This window comes from Mesoplodon densirostris, chromosome 8, assembly GCF_025265405.1.
Source record: "Mesoplodon densirostris isolate mMesDen1 chromosome 8, mMesDen1 primary haplotype, whole genome shotgun sequence".
Taxonomy (NCBI): Eukaryota; Metazoa; Chordata; class Mammalia; order Artiodactyla; family Ziphiidae; genus Mesoplodon; species Mesoplodon densirostris.
In genome coordinates, this window is record NC_082668.1 from 88,310,481 (window position 1) to 88,331,219 (window position 20,739).

General features: G+C 37.4%; 2 protein-coding genes across 4 annotated transcripts in view; one reads left to right on the forward strand and one right to left on the reverse strand.

Annotated features, from left to right (window-relative positions):
- The first annotated feature begins 1,203 nt into the window (after nt 1-1,203).
- On the forward strand, nt 1,204-16,722 carry KLHL41 (kelch like family member 41). Its single transcript, XM_060106930.1, has 6 exons — nt 1,204-2,313; nt 5,924-6,081; nt 6,202-6,309; nt 9,244-9,429; nt 11,470-11,616; nt 16,519-16,722. Exons 1-6 carry the CDS (start codon nt 1,204-1,206, stop codon nt 16,628-16,630), a joined length of 1,821 nt encoding a protein of 606 aa, XP_059962913.1. The 3' UTR covers nt 16,631-16,722.
- A 596-nt stretch (nt 16,723-17,318) lies between these two features.
- Nucleotides 17,319-20,739, reverse strand: part of FASTKD1 (FAST kinase domains 1) — a 31,661-nt gene continuing 28,240 nt past the window's right edge. For all 3 annotated transcript variants that reach the window (XM_060106219.1, XM_060106221.1, XM_060106220.1), the window contains 3 exons: nt 18,855-18,993; nt 18,090-18,204; nt 17,319-17,542 (listed from right to left, as the gene is read on the reverse strand). In XM_060106219.1, the coding sequence (XP_059962202.1) occupies nt 17,441-17,542; nt 18,090-18,204; nt 18,855-18,993 (356 nt within the window). In that variant the 3' untranslated portion in view covers nt 17,319-17,440. The remainder of the gene's footprint in view (nt 17,543-18,089; nt 18,205-18,854; nt 18,994-20,739) is intronic.

The following is a 20,739-nucleotide window of genomic DNA, read 5'->3' on the forward strand; positions in this document are numbered from 1 at the left end:
TGTAATAAAATATTTCGTGAAGAAGTATATGATGCTATTTGTATGTAAACAGAGGATCAATTATTTTCAAGTCACGCTTTCTGCATCCCATAATTAATATGGTGTGTTCTATTATAATCAACAACTTAAATTATGATTCTAGTCATATACTTTTTGTGTGTGTGTATAAAGCCTGTTTTTCAAATTATACCAGGGATGTAGCACTTCGTCCTGATTTTGCTATGTTCTATTGATTACATTGTTCTCATGGGGTTACAATACATCTGTTCTATTTTTTTAATTTTTATTTAATGAAAGATCAACACAAAACCACAGAATACCTTTAGTGATCATACTGTATGTGTGTAGATTTTTTCTTTCCCTAGGGCCGACTTTTAACCTTTTTTTTTTTCTTGTCTTAATGTTTGCCACATCAAATCCTTTGTAGAGCAAGGCAGGGTGTGAACAAATTAAATAATTTCATAATTTAATTCAATACTAATTATAGTTTTTCCACTTAAAAATACCGATAATTTGGAATGTCTTAGAAAATAGCAGTTTCTCTGCATTTATTTTCAATCATGATGGGGGGATATTATTATTTTAAAGGTTTTTTTTTCCAAAAAAAATCTATAATTATAGTACCTAAGTAGAAGTCTTTGTTTCCTACTTCTAAAAGAAGATTATATATCCCACTGTTTTGAGTAGAAAATAAAAATTTGTAGCAGTTATTGGAAAGGGGATCTTGCTTATGAGTATCCAAATGAACTCAGCTCATATTCTTGAACTTTGCATCATTAATTCAGATAGCCGAGTAGCTTGCCACTAGACCATTTTTAGCGGACTGACTCATTTTTATGATTCAGTTTTCTGTTAGTTTAATAAACATTTTCTTGCGGTAGCCTTTATTAGCATATCTTCTAATGCTTTATGTATTTTAAAGTTTTCCACTTCATTTAAATCTCTTGTTTCTTAGCTGTTTCCTTAGTGATTAAAAGTTCCAGTTGTTCCTTTCAATCTGTAACAGCTGCAAGAACTCTTCTTTCCAAACTAGCTCTCCTAAATTCCCTTGTTAGAGTTGGTATCTATATTTAGCTGGTGGGATTAAATTGCAAAGGCTTCAAGCCGGGCAAAGCACACTGATCTGCCTTTTTACTGCTAGACCTGTGTGCTGTGAGGAGCTAAGGCCTTAGTGTCCCCTTCCTTACCCAGGTTACTCACAAAATGGATTCCCAGCGGGAACTTGCAGAGGAACTGCGGCTTTACCAATCCACCCTTCTTCAGGATGGTCTAAAAGATCTCCTGGATGAGAAAAAATTCATCGATTGCACACTAAAAGCAGGTGACAAAAGTCTTCCTTGCCACAGATTGATTTTGTCAGCTTGTAGTCCTTACTTCCGTGAGTATTTTTTATCTGAAATTGATGAGGCAAAAAAAAAGGAGGTAGTACTAGATAATGTGGATCCTGCTGTACTGGATTTAATCATTAAGTACCTGTACTCTGCCAGTATTGATCTCAACGACGGAAATGTGCAAGATATTTTTGCATTGGCCAGCCGCTTTCAGATCCCCTCTGTGTTCACTGTCTGTGTTTCTTATCTTCAGAAAAGACTTGCTCCTGGTAACTGTCTAGCTATCCTAAGATTAGGGCTTCTTCTTGACTGCCCGAGACTTGCCATCTCTGCCCGTGAATTTGTGTCTGATCGCTTTGTACAGATTTGTAAGGAAGAGGACTTCATGCAACTGTCTCCACAGGAGCTGATCTCAGTCATTTCCAATGACAGCCTAAATGTAGAAAAGGAAGAAGCGGTATTTGAGGCAGTGATGAAATGGGTGCGAACAGACAAAGAAAACAGGGTTAAAAACCTTAACGAAGTGTTTGATTGTATCCGTTTTCGCCTTATGACAGAGAAATATTTTAAAGATCATGTTGAGAAAGATGATATAATTAAAAGTAACCCAGAACTCCAGAAAAAAATCAAAGTTCTCAAAGATGCCTTTGCAGGCAAACTCCCAGAACCTAGCAAAAACACAGAGAAGGCTGGGGCTAGTGAGGTGAATGGTGATGTTGGTGATGAAGATTTACTTCCTGGTTACCTGAACGATATTCCCAGGCATGGAATGTTTGTCAAAGACCTCATCCTCTTGGTTAATGACACAGCTGCAGTGGCTTATGATCCCACGGAAAATGAATGCTACCTTACTGCATTGGCTGAGCAGATCCCCAGAAATCATTCCAGCATTGTTACCCAGCAAAATCAGGTGTACGTGGTAGGAGGCCTCTATGTGGATGAAGAAAATAAAGATCAACCTCTACAGTCGTACTTCTTCCAGGTAAGAAAGGATGTTTTCATATATGTAGAGACATAAAGGAAAGGCTGTTATTCACCATCTAGTTAGCTGACTTGTGAATTCAGGCTGCTTGTATTTTACTCTGCTTGATGTGCTATTCCAGTCCCTTGAATTTTCATTACTTGGAGGGCTGACAAATATTTGAATCAGTTAACTGCTTGTTAATATTTAATAAACATTTTGGTAAAGAATGAGGTTCTATTAATATTTAATAAACGTTTTGGTAAAGAATGAGGTTCTAATTAATGTATAAGTGATGGCTCACGATTTTCTTTATGCACTTTTACCCAAAATGTCATGTTTATAGTTGATTGTGACTGTAATTCTTTAAAGTCCAGTATTTTAGTAAAAACGAAATTTAATCTTGTGTCCTCTTTCTGAAAAACAGGTTACTGTATTTCCCAAAATCAAAGTACTTTACACATTACAAAATGTTATAATTGATCAGATTTTCTACCTTCTTCCAAGTTTCCTTGAACTGATTTGAAGTTCCTGGAGGTAGCATTTCATCTCTTATTTATGGTTACTGCCCAAAATATAGTTTTGTTGACAATGAAAAGAACTTGTATACATATTTTACATGCTTTGGATTACCTTCTAGGAAACACTGTCTACACAAGTGTCACTAATTTGGATTAATTGTATTTAGAAATATTTATTTATGATAAATTATCAAATTTATTTGGATCAGAGTTGTACTTAGACACATTGGCAACTTAATCTGTATTATGAAACCATAGAAGTTTCCAAGAAAACACATCCTCCTAAACTAACACTCTTTGTAGTTTGTTTGAAAGGAGTTCATTGCATATTATCAACATATTATATTTACCAGTTTATGAAGGAATCAGTGGCTTAACCTTCATCTTTAATAATGTCAGTACCAGTACTTTGTAGCTTACAGATAGTTCAAAAGAGTTTGTTTAGGTCATGGCTACTTATGGCCTGGGGTTTATGGGCACTTGAGTTGGAAAGGCCAAAGATAAGCATGTGTAGAATGTCATACCACTGTCACTGAGTGCTTTCAAAGTGTGTGACATACGGTGCATTTATAAAGCACACTCATAAAGCACACTCTTTTTTTTTTTTTTTTTTTTTTTGCCGTACGCGGGCCTCTCACTGTTGCGGCCTCTCCCGTTGCGGAGCACAGGCTCCAGACGCGCAGGCTCAGCAGCCATGGCTCACGGGCCCAGCGGCTCCGCGGCATGTGGGATCTTCCCCAACCGGGGCACGAACCCGTGTCCACTGAATCGGCAGGCGGACTCTCAATCACTGCGCCACCAGGGAAGCCCTAAAGCACACTCTTTAACCAGCTTTTTCTAATCTTGAAAAATGTAATAATACATGTTAATCACGGTTCTTAATTTTCCAAGTTCCATTAAAGAATGTTAACTATGAAATATAAAAATAAAATAGAAGCTGTAATCATAAGTATTTGAATGTGGGCCACAAAATTTCCTAAGCCCTAATTTTAAATTCAGACAAATTTCAGGAAGGGTAAATTCAATTGAAAAGGCAATAATTTTATCTAGGAAGTAAAAATGACATCAAAAAACAGACAGACAGATACCTGGAAATCATAGACCCAAAGAATACTTAATAGCCTTATCTTTATTCTCTTCCATCCTGTTACTGCCCTTGCTTTTATTGACACAGCCTCTCATTTCTGAAACCTGCTTGATGTTGTTCCCTTTAGCTACAAAAGGTTATATAAAGTTGAAAGGGTCGACTCCCTGTCATTTACCATGACTTGCTCCTTCTAAAAGACACAAATAGTGGGACAAGATGCCAGGATAAAAACACCTGACTGTAAAAGAGGGTTATGACTCACAAGAAAATATATGTATGAGAATCTCAGGCTTTGTATTTTCTGCTTGGTCACCTCTGTTTAAAATGTATTAAGTTAGGATTCATATGACCTTTGATTGTATACTAGAATTAGATTATGAGAATTTTTTTACCTAGGTAAGAGCCGGTTTTTTCCATAGACTTAATAGTTTCATCAAATCTTTGAACACCACATCTTAAAGTAATCTAGGTCCAAACTCTAATTTTAAGGGTGAGAAAACTGAAGCCAGAGAGATTAAATAGCTTGACAGCTCATCTGTAAAATAGACACTGTCTCATCTGCTGTAGGAAGTGCCCTATCCGGGGTAGTATGGGAATGTAGACAGTATTGTGTAGTGTGGGCAGTAAACCCTCCGGTTTGGGATTATGATGGCTGCTGTTCCCATTTAAAAAGACAAAGTATGGATTTGTATAGCTTGCATCAAGTATCACTTAAAAGGTCTGTGAGTTTGTGCAAATTATTTAACCTTTCTGTACCTCAGTTTCCTCATATGTAAAATGGAGAAAATAAAAGTCCCTATCCTGGAAGACTAGATGAGATTACCTGTGTCAAGCATTTAGCATGAAGCCTATCACAGAGTAAAAACTCCATAAATGCTCATTATTACTGCTACTATACTACATACCACTTTCTTGATAAATAATTTTTTTTCAAAAAATAAAAACATTAGTGATCACAATCTGCATGTTGAAATTTGTGACTGCAAACTAACAGCGTATGTGTGGGGATCAAACCGCTCATCTCAGCTAGTTTTAATTAGTACTTTGCTTTAACCAAGGTTACTAGACCAGATAGAGATAGGCTTCCATAGGGACCCCTCCCTATACCACAGACTTTAATATCTGCATCTATCCTTGGTATCCAATTATTCTGGGTTTTATTCCTTTTTCTTCCACTGCATAGAAGTAGCACTAGAGAGGACAACAAATCTGTGAATGCGCACCCTTAGAAAGCAGTTTTCTTGTGTTTTGGTGTCCTAAAATGCAAAGTGGAAAATCTTAAAATTACCAATAGTAAGTGCTAAAGCTGATGCCAGCCATATCAGAATCACGTATCCCAGAGCGTGGGCTCTTGGAGCGCGGTCTTAGGCTTGCAGAATAGGCAGTAGCAAGAACAAGCAAAGTTACTTCCTAATATAAACGAGAGAGAGAGAGAAGCGTATTTTAAATGACTCCCCGAAAAAGGCTAGGAAGTTATAGGCTATAACACCTGCCTATATCTGAAGTAATAAAGTGAAGCGTGGAGAACCTAAAAATGTTGAAGGAAAGAAAAAAGATAATGCCTAGTGCCCCTGCTGTCTGTGAACTGAGCGACAGGTCCAGCTGTCCCGGGCGCCAGCTTGGGAGCATGTTAAATATAGCATGCGGGGTTCACTCATGTACTGTGACCCTCTTTTTCCCCAGTGTCCTAAAAGTATTATGATTCCTTGTTCAAACCTGAACAAGGCAACATGGGAAGAAAATTTGACAAGAAATCTCACAGTTCTTAACTAATCGCCGGTGACTATTTTATTTTCTCTTCCTTCAAGTTCTGCAGGTTTGAGTACTTTTAGCTATTTTGGTAGGCCAAGTAGCTTTTCTCATTTTTCTCGGTAATTCAAAGGTAAAATATGATCCTTTTTGGGTTGTAGTTTTACTTGTGAGAACTTTGACTATCTCAGTGAATTCTAAACAACAAAGTATAGCATATTTTTTGGTACACCTGTAACAAGCTCCACAATTCCTCGTATATTCTTTCTTTCAGCTTGATAATGTAGCATCTGAGTGGGTTGGACTTCCACCTCTGCCTTCAGCCAGGTGTCTCTTCGGTCTGGGAGAAGTAGATGACAAAATCTATGTAGTTGCAGGCAAAGATCTTCAAACAGAGGCTTCGCTGGATTCAGTATTGTGCTATGAGCCTGTGTAAGTTGGCATGACGTTCTCGTTTCCTAAGCATTCAGGTATATGAGTGCCTATATCAAAGTCATAATTTTAGAACCTGAAATTCACTGAAAGCATATAAATTCTATCTTCTGATTTTAGGGCAGCCAAATGGAATGAAGTTAAAAAACTTCCTATCAAAGTCTATGGCCATAGTGTGATTTCACATAAGGGGATGATATATTGTCTCGGAGGAAAGACAGATGACAAGTAAGTACCCTGACATCTCCTTATGGTTCATATCCAAGTGATTTTTTTATTACAAGGGTTCCTTCCTGTTTTCACTTGAATCTACATGCTGAAATAGGACTTGGTTCTCACCCATAACATTTTGAAAGTAAAATTTCAAAATAAAAGTTTGAAAAGTTATTGGAGGATATTTAAAATGATTGATGAAGGAAAACTGTATACAATTTTAAAGTTGCTAAAGTCAATTTGTGTATGCCCAGCATATTGCTAAGAACAAACATAATATCTCCAACATAAGCATTCTTACAGTGGAAAAGCAGCATTTAAGAACATAATCAAGCCTTTTATTTGGCTAATTTATAATTATATTTTACTACATTAAAACCAGTGGGCTTTTCATTCATTTAGCCATAAGTGATAAAAATTAAGTGTATCTCTTTAATATAATATTTTAAATATAACTATTAAAACAATAGTGCTTAAAAATCATGGATTTGTACTTTACATTCATCAGAGAGAATTTAGATAGTTGAGTTTGAAACTGGTGAATGGGGACTGAAAAGGGGGCAGTTCTTTCCTCAGCAATGTTTCACTTATTTACTCCTGGACAGGTGATATTCAAAATATTGAACAACTGGTCACAAACAGGCACAGATCAAACAGAATAGATATACCTGATATACCCAGTAGCACCCAGTCTCTTATGAGAAAAAGAGGATGAAGTTTCCTATAACTTGCTTTCTAGGTACTTCTCAAGGGATAGGTCATTAGGAAAGAGATCTTATACCCCCAAGGGAGAAGTGAGTTTAGAGCGCTCCAGAAGTCAGTCAGTTAAGCCAGTAGCCTGTCTGGTAAAATGAAGATTTTTAGCTTCAATAGTGAGAACAAATTTCCTGCCCCTGAAAACTCTGCCTAATTTGGCTTGTATCATTTACCCAGTTTGTTCAAGAGATGCCCAATCCTGGAAAGGGAGTCAGAATTAAGAATTTAAGGGCAAAGCAGGAAAGGAGAATAAAATATGGAAATGTGCTAGAATTAAAGAACTGTATATTGTGCAGTTAATAGTTAATGGCTATTACTCAATTAAAATGACATATATTACAGAAAATATGATTTTTAAAGCAAAGGGTTTTTATACAGTCTGTCCATATTCAAAGATAATATATTCTGAAATTTTGATATTCCCATCAAATAAACATTTAAAGGAAGGCCATATTATAAACACAGAGCAAAATCTTGTTTGGAACATTTTTCCTGAGTAATAGAATGGAAAATCTGTATTAAGCAGTGTTATGACTGGAAACATAGTGACTCCGCCAAATGATTTAAATTGTTTCCTTCAAGTAGTATTAGTAACTAGGAAATTGATGTGTCAGTAAGAAGCATGCAGGTCTTGTCAGTAAGAATACATTAATCTTGAGAATATGATTAACCAAAACAACATTGCGGGCTTCCCTGGTGGCGCAGTGGTTAAGAGTCCACCTGCCGATGCAGGGGACATGGGTTCGAGCCCTAGTCCAGGAAGATCCCACATGCTTCAGAGCAACTAGGCCCATGCGCCACAACTACTGAGCCCACGTGCCACAGCTACTGAAGCCCGCGTGCCTGGAGCCCATGCTCTGAAACAAGAGAAGCCACCACAGTGAGAAGCCCGTGCACTGCAATGAAGAGTAACTCCTGCTCGCTGCAACTAAAGAAAGCCTGTGCAGCAACGAAGACCCAATGCAGCCATAAATAAATAAATAAAGTTCCCTTTTAAAAAAACAAACAAACAAAAAAAACCCAGAACATTGCTTGACAAATGCCAAAGTCAAGAACTTTGAAAAGAGTCATTACCTAAAATAAGCACTGAATTATACTAGTTATCACCACTGCATTTGAAGAACATGATTTTGGATTGTGTTCTTATGGAGGAGTTTTAAGATAATACTCATAGTCATATATTAGAGGAAATGCTTCTACTCCAGATATCTGGTCTTTTATAAAACTAAAGAAAAAAATTGTCCTCACAAAAAGTTGAGGTTTTGTTTGGTTGCTTTTTGGCTTTACCAAATATATCCAGTTAATGAATTCTTATTTGGAATTCGAACTCCCATCAGTAAATTATGGAATCACAACAACATACTAAGAAGGATAATTCAGGTAAGTCCAGGTTTTTCTGGTACCATTTAGCATATAAAATTGTTTTCATTACTCATCAGCTCAGATGAATAGTTGTCTAATCTTTAGTCCCAGATTTCTTAAAATGCATTGGTATATTAGTGGTAGACTAAAATAAAATGAGCCATCATATTGCAGTTACATTTAAAATAGGTACATTCACACCTAGTTATTTCTTAAGTTAATTGATTCATTCTTAGGATATTCAGATAATGAAATGAATAAACATTTTTGTTACTGAGGCACAATAAAGAGTTCATGAATTTTTGTTATCTCTATTGTGTATTGAATTTAGTAGCAGATAAGATTAAAATCTACTCTGCCTGGGCCTCTAGGCAATTGCCAAAAGTAAAGGATCCTGGGTTTCCCTGGTGGCGCAGTGGTTGAGAGTCTGCCTGCCAATGCAGGGGACACGGGCTCATGCCCCGGTCTGGGAAGATCCCACATGCCGCGGAGCGGCTGGGCCCGTGAGCCATGGCCGCTGGGCCTGCGCGTCCAGAGCTTGTGCTCCGCAACGGGAGAGGCCACAATAGTGAGAGACCCGCGTACCGCAAAAAAAAAAAAAAAAAGTAAAGGATCCTACCTTCCTGTAGAATAATTAAGATTTAAAATAGCTTTAGTCTTCATATTTGGAATTGTCCTTTGCTTGGTGACATATGTTCAGATTAAGAATTTTCCTGATCCTCACTATACTACATATTTCAAACAAGAAGCAAAGGTAAGTGATTAGTGAAGTTGCTTCTTTAAAACAGAAAGCTTCTAAAAGGACCATTTTGTTGTGTTTTATGTTTACAGAAAGTGTACAAACAGGGTGTTTACCTACAACCCCAAAAGAGGAGACTGGAAAGATCTGGCTCCAATGAAAACCCCTCGTTCCATGTTTGGAGTGGCAGTCCATAAAGGCAAAATTGTGATTGCTGGAGGCGTCACTGAAGATGGTCTTTCAGCTTCAGTTGAAGCTTTTGACCTCACCACCAATAAGTAAGCTGTCATCTCTTACTACAGCATATGAATCACTATATGTTTTAATTTCTAATTTTGGATAAAAATTAAGCTTTACAATTAGGACATGGGGAGAAGAGGGTAGGGAGGCAAGGACTGAAGAGGAAGTATCTTCATCTGTGTTTCTTTTGGTGTTATGGGTGTGAAATGCCTAACATTTTGACGCATTATGTGTGTTTGTAATTTGGAATACATGACCCTCAAGTAAATGTTGGAGTGATCAATCTATCCTTACTTGTTATTAACTTTGTGAATTTAGTCATGCAAAGGTAATACTTCTGAATAATTATATACACATAAATGGATATACATCTCTCTATAAGGTTATTTGATTTGAAATATGTAGTTTCTTTAAGGACAAAAAGACCTCCACTTAGTTTGTGATATTTGTAATGCTTCAGATGTTTGATTCTTTTGTGTTCTTTATAATTTTCTTTTTTTTTCACTTTTAAGCTTGTATTGGCTTAAAGTTAATGTAAAAGATATTTGACAGATATTCTTTACATAGAATTAGTCCTTTTCAAGTTTTTGAGCTCACACATCTAGATGAGTATATAGTTTTTATGCTCCTCGTTTAGCAATGAAGAAAAAATTACAGCACTATTATTACTTTTTTAAGGAACCATGTATGCCTGATTACAAAACAGACTTTAGTTCATCTGAAAATTACAAGGAAGTTTTATGGAATTAGATTTTTATGATCGTTAAAAACCATGTTTTTTGAAGACTATATAATATGGGTAAAAACCCATCTTATAAGAAGTTAAAGAAGCAGCACACAAAACTGCAAATACTCTATGTTCTTAGTTTTGTTCATATGCATAGTTGGATGTTTAAATTTATATGCATTTTTTAAAATGACAAAATTATAGCAAAATATTGCTTATGATTATGTCTGAAGGACATGATCATGGGTGATATGTTTTCTTCTATACCTTTCTGTTTCTCCAGATTTTGTACAATGTACATATATTTTTATAATTAGAGAAACAGATAATATGTTTAGAGAAAAACTATGAGGTCCACCTTTATGCCAGAGTAATGGAAGAAAGCTACCAAAATGACTAACTCATTCTAGACTCTTGATACTTCCAATTAATCTGATTGATTTTATCTTTAGTGGTCCTATTTCATATAGCTATTAACATTAAAAGTTCCCTTAAATCCTTTACTTAAAAGGACAAAGTATAGGGCTTCCCTGGTGGCGCAGTGGTTGAGAGTCTGCCTGCTGATGCAGGGGACACGGGTTCGTGCCCTGGTCTGGGAAGATCCCACATGCCACAGAGCGGCTGGGCCCGTGAGCCATGGCCGCTGAGCCTGTGCGTCCGGAGCCTGTGCTCCGCAACGGGAGAAGCCACAACAGTGAGAGGCCCGCGTACCGCAAAAAAAAAAAAAAAAAAAAAGGACGAAGTATAAACTATTAAAAAGAAAATTTCCAACCCTAGTTTGTAAACTATTCTTATCACATGCTTTATTAAAAAGGGTTTGGAGATTTCTTGAGATGCTATGGAGATCAGAGTTTTTAAAAATTTGTATTAGCATTCAAATGAAATCCAACACAGTAGGGCCTAGGAGCCCTAGAACTTCCCCCCAAAACTCCACTTTTTTTTTTTTTTTTTTTTTGGCCACACTGCACAGCATGTGGGATCTTAGTTTTCCAACCAGGGATCGAACCCGTGCCCCCTGCAGGGGAAGCACAGAGTCTTAACCACTGGACCGCCAGGGAAGTCCCTCAAAGCTCCACTATTTATGGCATACAGTTTGATAACCACTGCTGAAGGTGCTAACTAATGAAGGTGAAGTATTCTTGGATTGACATATTGAGGGCTTTAAAATCTAATTTGGTTACATCTTTCAAATAAAGGAATATTTAGATATTTTCCAGTAGCAAATTTAATCTTCTAATTTTTGATGTTTATGCTACTTGAAGTTTTTAATTATAATTTCCTATAATTGTTCGGTAAATACATTTGGCATTTTTTAAAGTTTTACATTAACTGTATCTTCAATAATTCCTAGGTGGGAAGTAATGACTGAATTTCCCCAAGAAAGAAGTTCCATCAGTTTGGTCAGCCTGGCTGGATCCCTGTATGCCATTGGTGGTTTTGCCATGATTCAGCTGGAGTCTAAAGAATTTGCACCCACTGAAGTCAATGACATATGGAAGTAAGTTTTCTTCACTCCAATTTTCTGAACCAAATATTAAATCAAATTAAGATAAACAATTTTGAATAGGAAGCTAGACTTTCCCAAAATGCGCAGGCTCAGCGGCCATGGCTCACGGGCCCAGCCGCTCCGTGGCATGTGGGATCTTCCCGGACCGGGGCACGAACCCATGTCCCCTGCATCAGCAGGTGGACTCTCAACCACTGCACCACCAGGAAAGCCCTGTATGCTACTTCTTTTTTTTTTTTTTCAAAATTTTATGTATTTATTTATTTTTGGCTGTGTTGGGTCCTTGTTTCCGTGCGTGGGCTTTCTCTAGTTGCGGCGAGCGGGGGCCACTCTTCATCGCGGTGCGTGGGCCTCTCACTGTTGCGGCCTCTCTTGTTGTGGAGCATAAGCTCCAGACGCGCAGGTTCAGTAGTTGTGGCTCACGGGCCTAGTTGCTCCGCAGCATGTGGGATCCTCCCAGACCAGGGCTCGAACCCATGTCCCCTGCATTGGCAGGCAAACTCTCAGCCACTGCGCCACCAGGGAAGCCCTATGCTACTTCTTGATAGTAAACTAAACACTCTTTGAACCTGTTGAACTTTTACACATTGCCACTTACTTAATCAGGTACTGCTTCTAGTTAGCTGTGAGCTTGGGAAAGAACTTATCGGGGCCTATTTCTTAATCAGTGATTGAGAGTTGGACAACTGATCCTTTAAGCTCCCTTCCAGCCTTAAAAGTGTAATGAACGCTCTAGGCATCCAGTAGAGCAAAGGCTTCCAAACCACTTACCTTTCTCCCAGAGAGTACTTTACTTCCTAAGAAAACAGAGTCTGGAATAAACACTAAACCTCTTGAGTTTTCCATGATTCATTAACTCTATTTTGAATCTAATTTAAATATTTTTCCAATTTTCTGAGGATTCAGTTATAAAAGCTTTTTAGAAAAGTGAAAAGTAGCAATCCACTTGACCTCCAAGATAGGTGCTGGGTAGGTCTCCCAAGTATAACACTTGCAGTTGTTACCCAACTGAACTATTTTACAGTTAAGCTTAAAATGAATGTATTTAAAAAGAGATGTGTGTGTGTGTGTGTGTGTGTGTGTAGTTTACCATGGTTTCTAATGCAGTGAATGTCACGTAGAGGACCAGTGTATCCAGAAGTCTTGGGAGCAGAAGTGTAACTTGTGTCATGGAAGAAAGTCACATAGTAAAATAGCTGGGGCAGGGCATACAGTGTGCAGACGTCTGGTCACTATCAGGTCACCACATGTGCTGTCTTCAGCCCAGGCACCATGCTTGCTGATCTAAGTTTACAGGAGGTAGATCTCAGTTGCCTGAGGTGAGCATGAGTTCATGCTGTATACTCATCCAGAAACTGCCAGACTTACACTTTACCTGTCAGTTTAAAGGCCAGCCCCACTCCCAAGTCTGGATGCCCTTACCTGGCCTGTCACCAGATTGTCCAGAACCTTGGTACTCGAAGTATGGTCTGTGGACCAGCTGAGTTGGCATCTCCTGAGAGCTTCTTAGAAGTGCAGAATCCCAAGCCCCAACCCAGACCTACTCAATCAGAATCTTAATTTTAACAAGATTAGTGGGTGATTTGCTTGCACATTTAAGTTTATAAGTACAGCTTTGGAAGAGTGATCAGTGAAGGCATAACACTGAGCCTGAGAGTGAAAAGTAGGTAACATTTGTTCTATACCTGAACTAGTACATGCCTTATTCCCAGCTGGTAAACTAGAAGGCTGAAAGGCTGGCAGCTTAACCAAACAATTATTTTGTGCATCAGACATCATTTCCTTATGGTGTTGTAACAGTAACTAACTGTGTAGGGGGCAAGAAAAAGTGGCTATAAAAGGAAGTTAACTGGGACTTCCCTAGTGGTGCAGTGGATAAGAATCTGCCTGCCAATGCAGGGGACACGGGTTTAATCCCTGGTCCGGGAAGATCCCACATGCCATGGGGCAACTAAGCCCATGTGCCACAACTACTGAGCCTGTGCTCTAGAGCCCGCAAGCCACAACTACTGAAGCCCATGCACCTAGAGCCTGTGCTCCGCAACAAGAGAAGCCACCGCAATGAGAAGCCCGCGCACCGCAGCGAAGAGTAGCCCCTGCTCGCCATGACTAGAGAAAGCCCGCACACAGCAACAAAGACCCAATGCCGCCAAAAATAAATAAATAAAATAAATAAATTTATTTAAAAAATAAAGGAAGTTAACTATTACCTTTCTCCCTCCAAGAAAGAGGGAAGAAGATAAAGAAACTGGAAATTTCCAGGGAAAGAGGTTAGACCTAGCAAGAGGATGAGATGGGGATAGACTGGAAAGCAGCAGAAAAAAATATGAAATAATGGAGGGCTGGGAAGGTTAGGGTTTTTGGAAAATGGGGATAGGTATCAAGAGTGAATAGGCAGTGATTGTTAACCCTAGCTGCTTTTACCGTTTTGTTTTTGTTTTTGTTTTTTTTGGCTGCACTGTGTGGCATGTGAATCTTAGTTCCCTGACCAGGGATTGAATCCACGCTCCCTGCATTGGGAGCGTGGTGTCTTAACCACTGGACCACCAGGGAAGTCCCCTGGCTGCTTTTAAAATATACCAGTGCCTGGGCCTTCATGCAGACCAATTAAATCAGTTTCTCGGCAGGGCCTGGGCATCACTAGTTCTTAAAACCTTCCAGGTGATTCTAATATGCAGCAAGCCTTGAGAAACACTGATGTTAAGGAATGGTGCTATCAGCTGAACCCCACATGAGCCACTCTGGACCCTAATGGTGATCAAAAGCCAAGTTGCTTCAACAGAATACTGCAGGCAGCAAAGGGAAGTACAGCATCTCCTGGTAATTTTAGCAGGAGAGATTCTGATGATGGTTTATTTCTGCGATTACGGCAGTGCTTCTCAAAACTGCTTGCTCGTTGGAATCACACGGGAACTTCGAAAAGCACTGATGCTGACTCTGTTCCCCTCTGTTGACTGTGACTTAATTGACCTGGGATTTGGTCTGGGCTTTGGAACTTCCAAAAGGTCCCCAGGTGATTCTAATGTGCAGACAAACTTGGGAACCACTGGATTTGGGAAAGGCAAGAGGAGGGGGCATTCATCATTATCTGCTTGGCTGTAAAATTTTAAATTTAGGTATTGGTATTTCCCATTTAGGTAATAAAATCTGGGGCAATAATTCTCAAACCTTGCTGCATATTAGAATCACTTTGGGAACTTTAAAAAATCCTCACGCCCAGGCCATAGTCCATACCAATAAAGTCAATCTCTAGGGGTGGGACCCAGGCATCAACATTTTTAACGTCTCCAGGTAGTTCCAATTTGCGAGTCAAGTTTGAGAACCAATGATCTGCAGTGGGTCCCAAGGCAGCATCAGCACCAGCTGAGTACTTGGTAGATGTGCAAATCTTTAGTCCTCACCCCGCAGACCTACTGAACCTCCGGGGGTAGGGGCCAGCAAACTGTGTTCTAACAAGCCCTCCAGGTGACTTTGATATGCGGTAAGTTGAAAGCCACTGACCTACAGAGAAGTGGCTACCCACTTGCCCTCAGCTTCCTAGTGAATCTCTATTCACACATGCAGAGATGAAAATAAGTGTACTACATTCTACATCTATAGACCCTCTTACTATGATATGTAAAAAATAATTTCCATTCTCATATTTTTTCTTGAAATCATTCCATTATGTAGGACAAAGCTGAAAGTAAAAAATATAACTGCCAGGAAGCAAATGCTTTTAGGCCTCATTTAACCTCAACCTCCTATTGCTTAAATGTGGTCACTTTTTCATTAGATCATTTAAAACTGTTCTTTATCTTTTAATTTGTTGCTCCAAATTTTATATAGATAATCAAGGTTCTTTTCTGATTAGTGGTAGAATATTTTTTGTCTACTTTTCCCCACATAAAAATCACACAGTGCACAGTACAGCTGTACAGCTGTTAAATTTGGACCATTGATGAAATTAAGTCAGACAGGCATCAGCTAATTTTAAAATTATTTTAAGTCTCACTCACTCCTTGTAGAATGATTTGGGAGTATTTCCTATGTGCCAAGTATTGATAGCTTCTGGAGGAGGGAAGATAGCAATGTGAATAAGATATATGTACTTTTGAGCTTGTTGAGGACATAAATATAGGGGAAAAAATTAAAATAGAAGGATAATTGTCATAATGGATACCATACAAAGGGCACTGTGAGAAATGAAGAGAAAACAACAAACTGCTTGAGGAAGGTGAGAAAGGCTTCAGAAAGAAGACAGTGTTTTGGAGTTTCTCATGCAGAGATGGCATTCCAGGCATCAGGCAGAGGAAAAGCACACAGGTCTCAAAGGAACCCAAGTTGCCTGTATCTTTATAACCCTGAATATTCAGAGGGGACGACCAGATCTTAGCTAATGTCAAGTGCAAAGAGTAGTACTCACACAGGACGATAAAGGGGAAAGAGAATGGCTTCTTACAGTGACCGCTAGTGTCATGTACCATGCTGAGCACTAGTGTATGGGAACGGCTGGAATCATAATCAAGGGACTAACAGTCCCTGCTCTTCCCAGTTCTTACTCTTTGCTGACCTTGACTCATGGGGACCAGCCATCTTTAGCAGTCCAGAGGTGAAAGATTAATTGCCTGTCTGTTACCCGTCATCTCTGGACGGTCTCTGATTCCCACAGAAGGCTTAACTGCCTAAGCATCCAGATTAAATACCATGCCAGTAATATGGGCATATGCTCAGAGAATGCGTACTTTTGGAGGAATTTAAGTGTTTGTTAGTCTACAAGTCAGGTGCATCCTCCTCTGGGTAAGAGCCAGTAGGGTTTTCTCAGAGAACAACATTTGTATATTCAACACAGGGAAAGCTATAGAACTATCTACTTAAAAACAACTTACTGATTGCTTTCTTTTTCTCCATCAGGTATGAAGATGATAAAAAAGAATGGGCTGGAATGTTGAAAGAAATACGTTATGCTTCAGGAGCTAGTTGCCTAGCAACACGGTTAAATCTCTTCAAACTGTCTAAGCTATAAACAAGAAGGTGAAAGACCATAATAGATAGGGAGGTGGTCTGTTTGGATAATAGGGCTTTAATTTATTGTTTTTAAAAAGGCTATACAGAGATTCATGTAGAAATTATTCACTATGTTATTGTCCAAGAGATTAGCAATAGGAATCAAAACCTCAAAGTTACTGAATCTTCAATGTAATGATCAGAACTTAAAACCATTTTCTAAGAAATTAAATCTTAAATTGAACAGATTATTCCTTTTGTTAATCTGTCTCAATCAACTGTAAAGAAGCTTCCTAAATCTGAGTTTACTAATCCTTTCATTTGCATTGTTGAGGTAACTTTACACTTGTTTTCTATTACCAATGAAATTGGAGAATGAAATATGTACATCTGCATTTTCTAAAAATGTTTAAAATAGCAAAAACCTTTCCTCATGCTTCAAGATATAACAAGAATCCTGTGCATTATATAAAAGATTATATGCTGTAAGAAAACTTTGGAAATGCTATTTAAGGAGTATAATAAATGGGTCTCATTTAAATTTAAAAAAATTAAAAAATAATAAAATAAATAATATAGTTCCTGCCACATAGTATGCACTCAAAGAATGAACTGTAAACTACTTAAGTTTCTTAAAAGCTACGTCTATTAAGAATTTTAAACAATTTCTCAACTAGATAGTAGAGAAAGTAGTCCATTGTAAAATCTGTTTATTTTAATAGGTATTAATTGACCTAGAAATCAATTCTACATTATTTTTTAATTGAATCAAGCCACTTAATTAAAATAAGTCCAAATATGACACACCATAACTAATTTTCAGTAAAAACTATGATGATGATTTGCCTTCTCCAAATATCCGTTCTCTCAGGTAGTCCATTCGAGCATTCTTTGTTGACAGTGCCATAGAGTTCCATTCAAAATGAGGGATCTGTAAAATAAGTAATGTAGTCTGAATGAAAGCTCAAAAGCAGCAACAAAAAACATCAGGGAAGACCTCTAAGAATACTGAGAAGAGCTATAGGAACCCTAAGACATTAGTTTACATAAGCATAGCCTTTGAACCCTATTTGGAAGGTTGCCTTCTTCTTGACAACACCTGGAAGACCCTTTTCTGCTTCACAGCTCCTTTCATCCTCCTGTTCCTACAATACCAACAATGGACATTTTTCCCATGTGCCTTTCTTATATTTGTACACTAGCCTTTTTCTCTTATAACTCCATCCATCTCCATAGTGCCTCTCTTTATTGTAAGATGAATATAAAAATCAAGAGATCTTCTAGAGACAATTTTAAAAATTATTTTTATTTACTATTCTTAAAAAAAAACAGGGTGTTCTATTTCAGACAGATTTTAATATAGCTTTTTTTTAATATTAAAAAAAAGGTAATTCTACAACTTTCACCTTAAAAGGGGACACATGTAAAGCCAGTGTCTCTGGGTTTTTTAAAGGCTGAATTACATAAGTATTTCATACCTGAATTACATGATAGCCCAAAATTTCCAAGTGTCGTTTTTTCATAGCAGATTTTCCTTTTAAATGAGGGATGTTTCTACAAAATGCTCTCGAATCCAAAAATTCCAAAGCAATCCTACATAAGATGAAAATAAATATTTACTTCTGAAATTGAGAAACTGAATAATTATAAGCCTTTCAGGAACAAGGGTGCATCTTTATAAACTAAAAACCGCCAAATGAATAAATGAGTATACTAAGTTATTTTTCTACTTAAATTAGTAATTAATGACAAGTAATCCGATTCATTAGAATTAAACCAAATTATAGTAAGTATCTGCATGCTTTCATCTATTTGTTTCTTTGTCCAATACATATTTATTATGCACCTACCATAAGTAAGGCACTGTGAGGGATACAAAAATAAAAGGACACACTTTATAGTCTAACAAAGAACATATGATACATAGTAAGTAACTGTAATGCAGTGTAGGAAGCAGCTATGTGCTATCCGAAAAGTAGAGAGGCATGGGAGGTCCAAAGAAGAAGATACTATTTATTTCCACTGAGGACAATTTGAAGGTTAGTGCTTTAGATATTGCTAGGCTTTGGACAATGAAGGATGGAGATTAAAGCAGAAAGCACAAGAAAAGCAAAGGTATGTGGGTAGCATGCATGAGATACATGAGGAGCAGATTCTACTATAAATAATACTTGATAGCTGAGTTCATTAAATCGTGCCAAATTTAACATTTAGATAACAAAATCTGAAACTAAGAAAGGTACTTTTCAGCTCCTGGTGGCAGTCTTGATCCAGCTATTTGAGTATTTAATTCCGAGTGTACTTTTGGTAGTTTTCCCAAAGTTGTATTATGGTTTCCATACGGAATAGGTTTTTTCCTTTTATCCAAGATACACTCAAAATCTGTAAGAAAGTACAGGAACCAACAATATGAGTTAGGTAAATTCTTATAGGTAAAATTTTAAGATATATTTTAAATATTTATATGTGTATATAAAGACACACATACACTCACAAACATGAAGAATGAGGTACCTCCCTAATTATCCAACTTATTTCATTTATTTATTTATTTATTTTGGCCACACCACACAGCATGCAGGATCTTAGTTCCCCGACCAGGGATTGAACCCGTGCCCCCTGCAGTGGAAGCTCGGAGTCTTAACCAATGGACCGCCAGGGAAGTCCCTATCCAACTTATTTTATATATATGATCTAGTCCAAGATCACCTCTCTTTGAAAATCAATGAATAAAAATCAACCAGCAAGTATTACTAAACTATTATTTAGCATGGGGGCTATATTTAGCACTGCACTAAGCCAAATCACATTACAGTTTTATTTTAATCCCCTTAAATCTCTTGGTCACAATTGGAGGAAGCTAAACCAACTCACCTGAAAATTAGTAAAGACAAAGATTGAAGCATGTATCCTATCTTTCCTGTATGAACTGTACATAGGGTAACTAAACAGTTGACATAGGAAAGTTCTTTTTAGACAAATTCCAACTAATAAATGCAGAATGACAGATGTAGAAAATCACTACTTTTCCACCCTTGATGAATAATGCATTTAGACAATAATTTTAATGGCTGCTAAAATCAGTAGGTGAAAAGCTGATGGGAAAGCTTCCTAACGGATAAGCTGACAACATATAAACACACTAATGAATCTTAATATAATAAAAAGGGGACAACCAGAATTGTATGTCTTCTGATAAGATGGAGTAAGAAGCACATACCACCTATGAAAAAGCTGGCCAAAAAAATGACCACTGCCACTCCCAAACTAACCTGAATCTAATCAAGCCTCTATCTAACTACTGGTTTACAGGAAAAATAGGGGATGCAGAAGCATGTTGAATGATACCACAGGGTTTCAACTGGAAAAGTCCAACAAACAGTAAAATAAAACATATAAAAATAATTGAGACACTTGAATGTTGACAAGCTATATAATATTAAAAAATTATTATGAATAGTTGTAGAGGTGAAAATGATGGCACTGTGGTTATATATCCTTTTAGATATACATTCTAAAATGACATATTATCTGTGATTTGCTTGAAAAAGATCAGGTGGGTCTCTGGTTAGTGAGTATTAATAATTTTTAATGCTGGATGAGGGTTCATTATACTATTCTATTCTTGAATATGTATGAAATTTTTCCATAATAAAAACAATCATAAAAATGTATTTAAACCAAGAAAACTGAAAAAAGAAACAATGAATGAAAAGGAAGAAAGAGTAGGTTTAATTACCTATTCTTTATATATAAGGGAAACTGGGGCACTGAAGCATCTTCAAGTTAATTATCGAAAATGAAATATACTTTTCTCATAAAGAAAATGAATTCTGGAGCTAGAATGCCTAGGTCATCCTGGCTTTGCCATCTGCCAGCTACATAACCTTGGGCAAACAACAATGTCTCTGGGCCTCAGTTTCCTTATCTATAAAACAGAATAATTTGTAAAACTTATAGGGACATAGTAAGTTTATTATATATAAAACACATAATATCTAACACATAATTAATATGTAACATAATAATATGTAAGTGTATCAATTACTATTATTGTTATATGAAATTACAGCATTGTTTGAAAGATACACGTACCAGCAAAAAAATTTAATAAATCATAGCATAGTC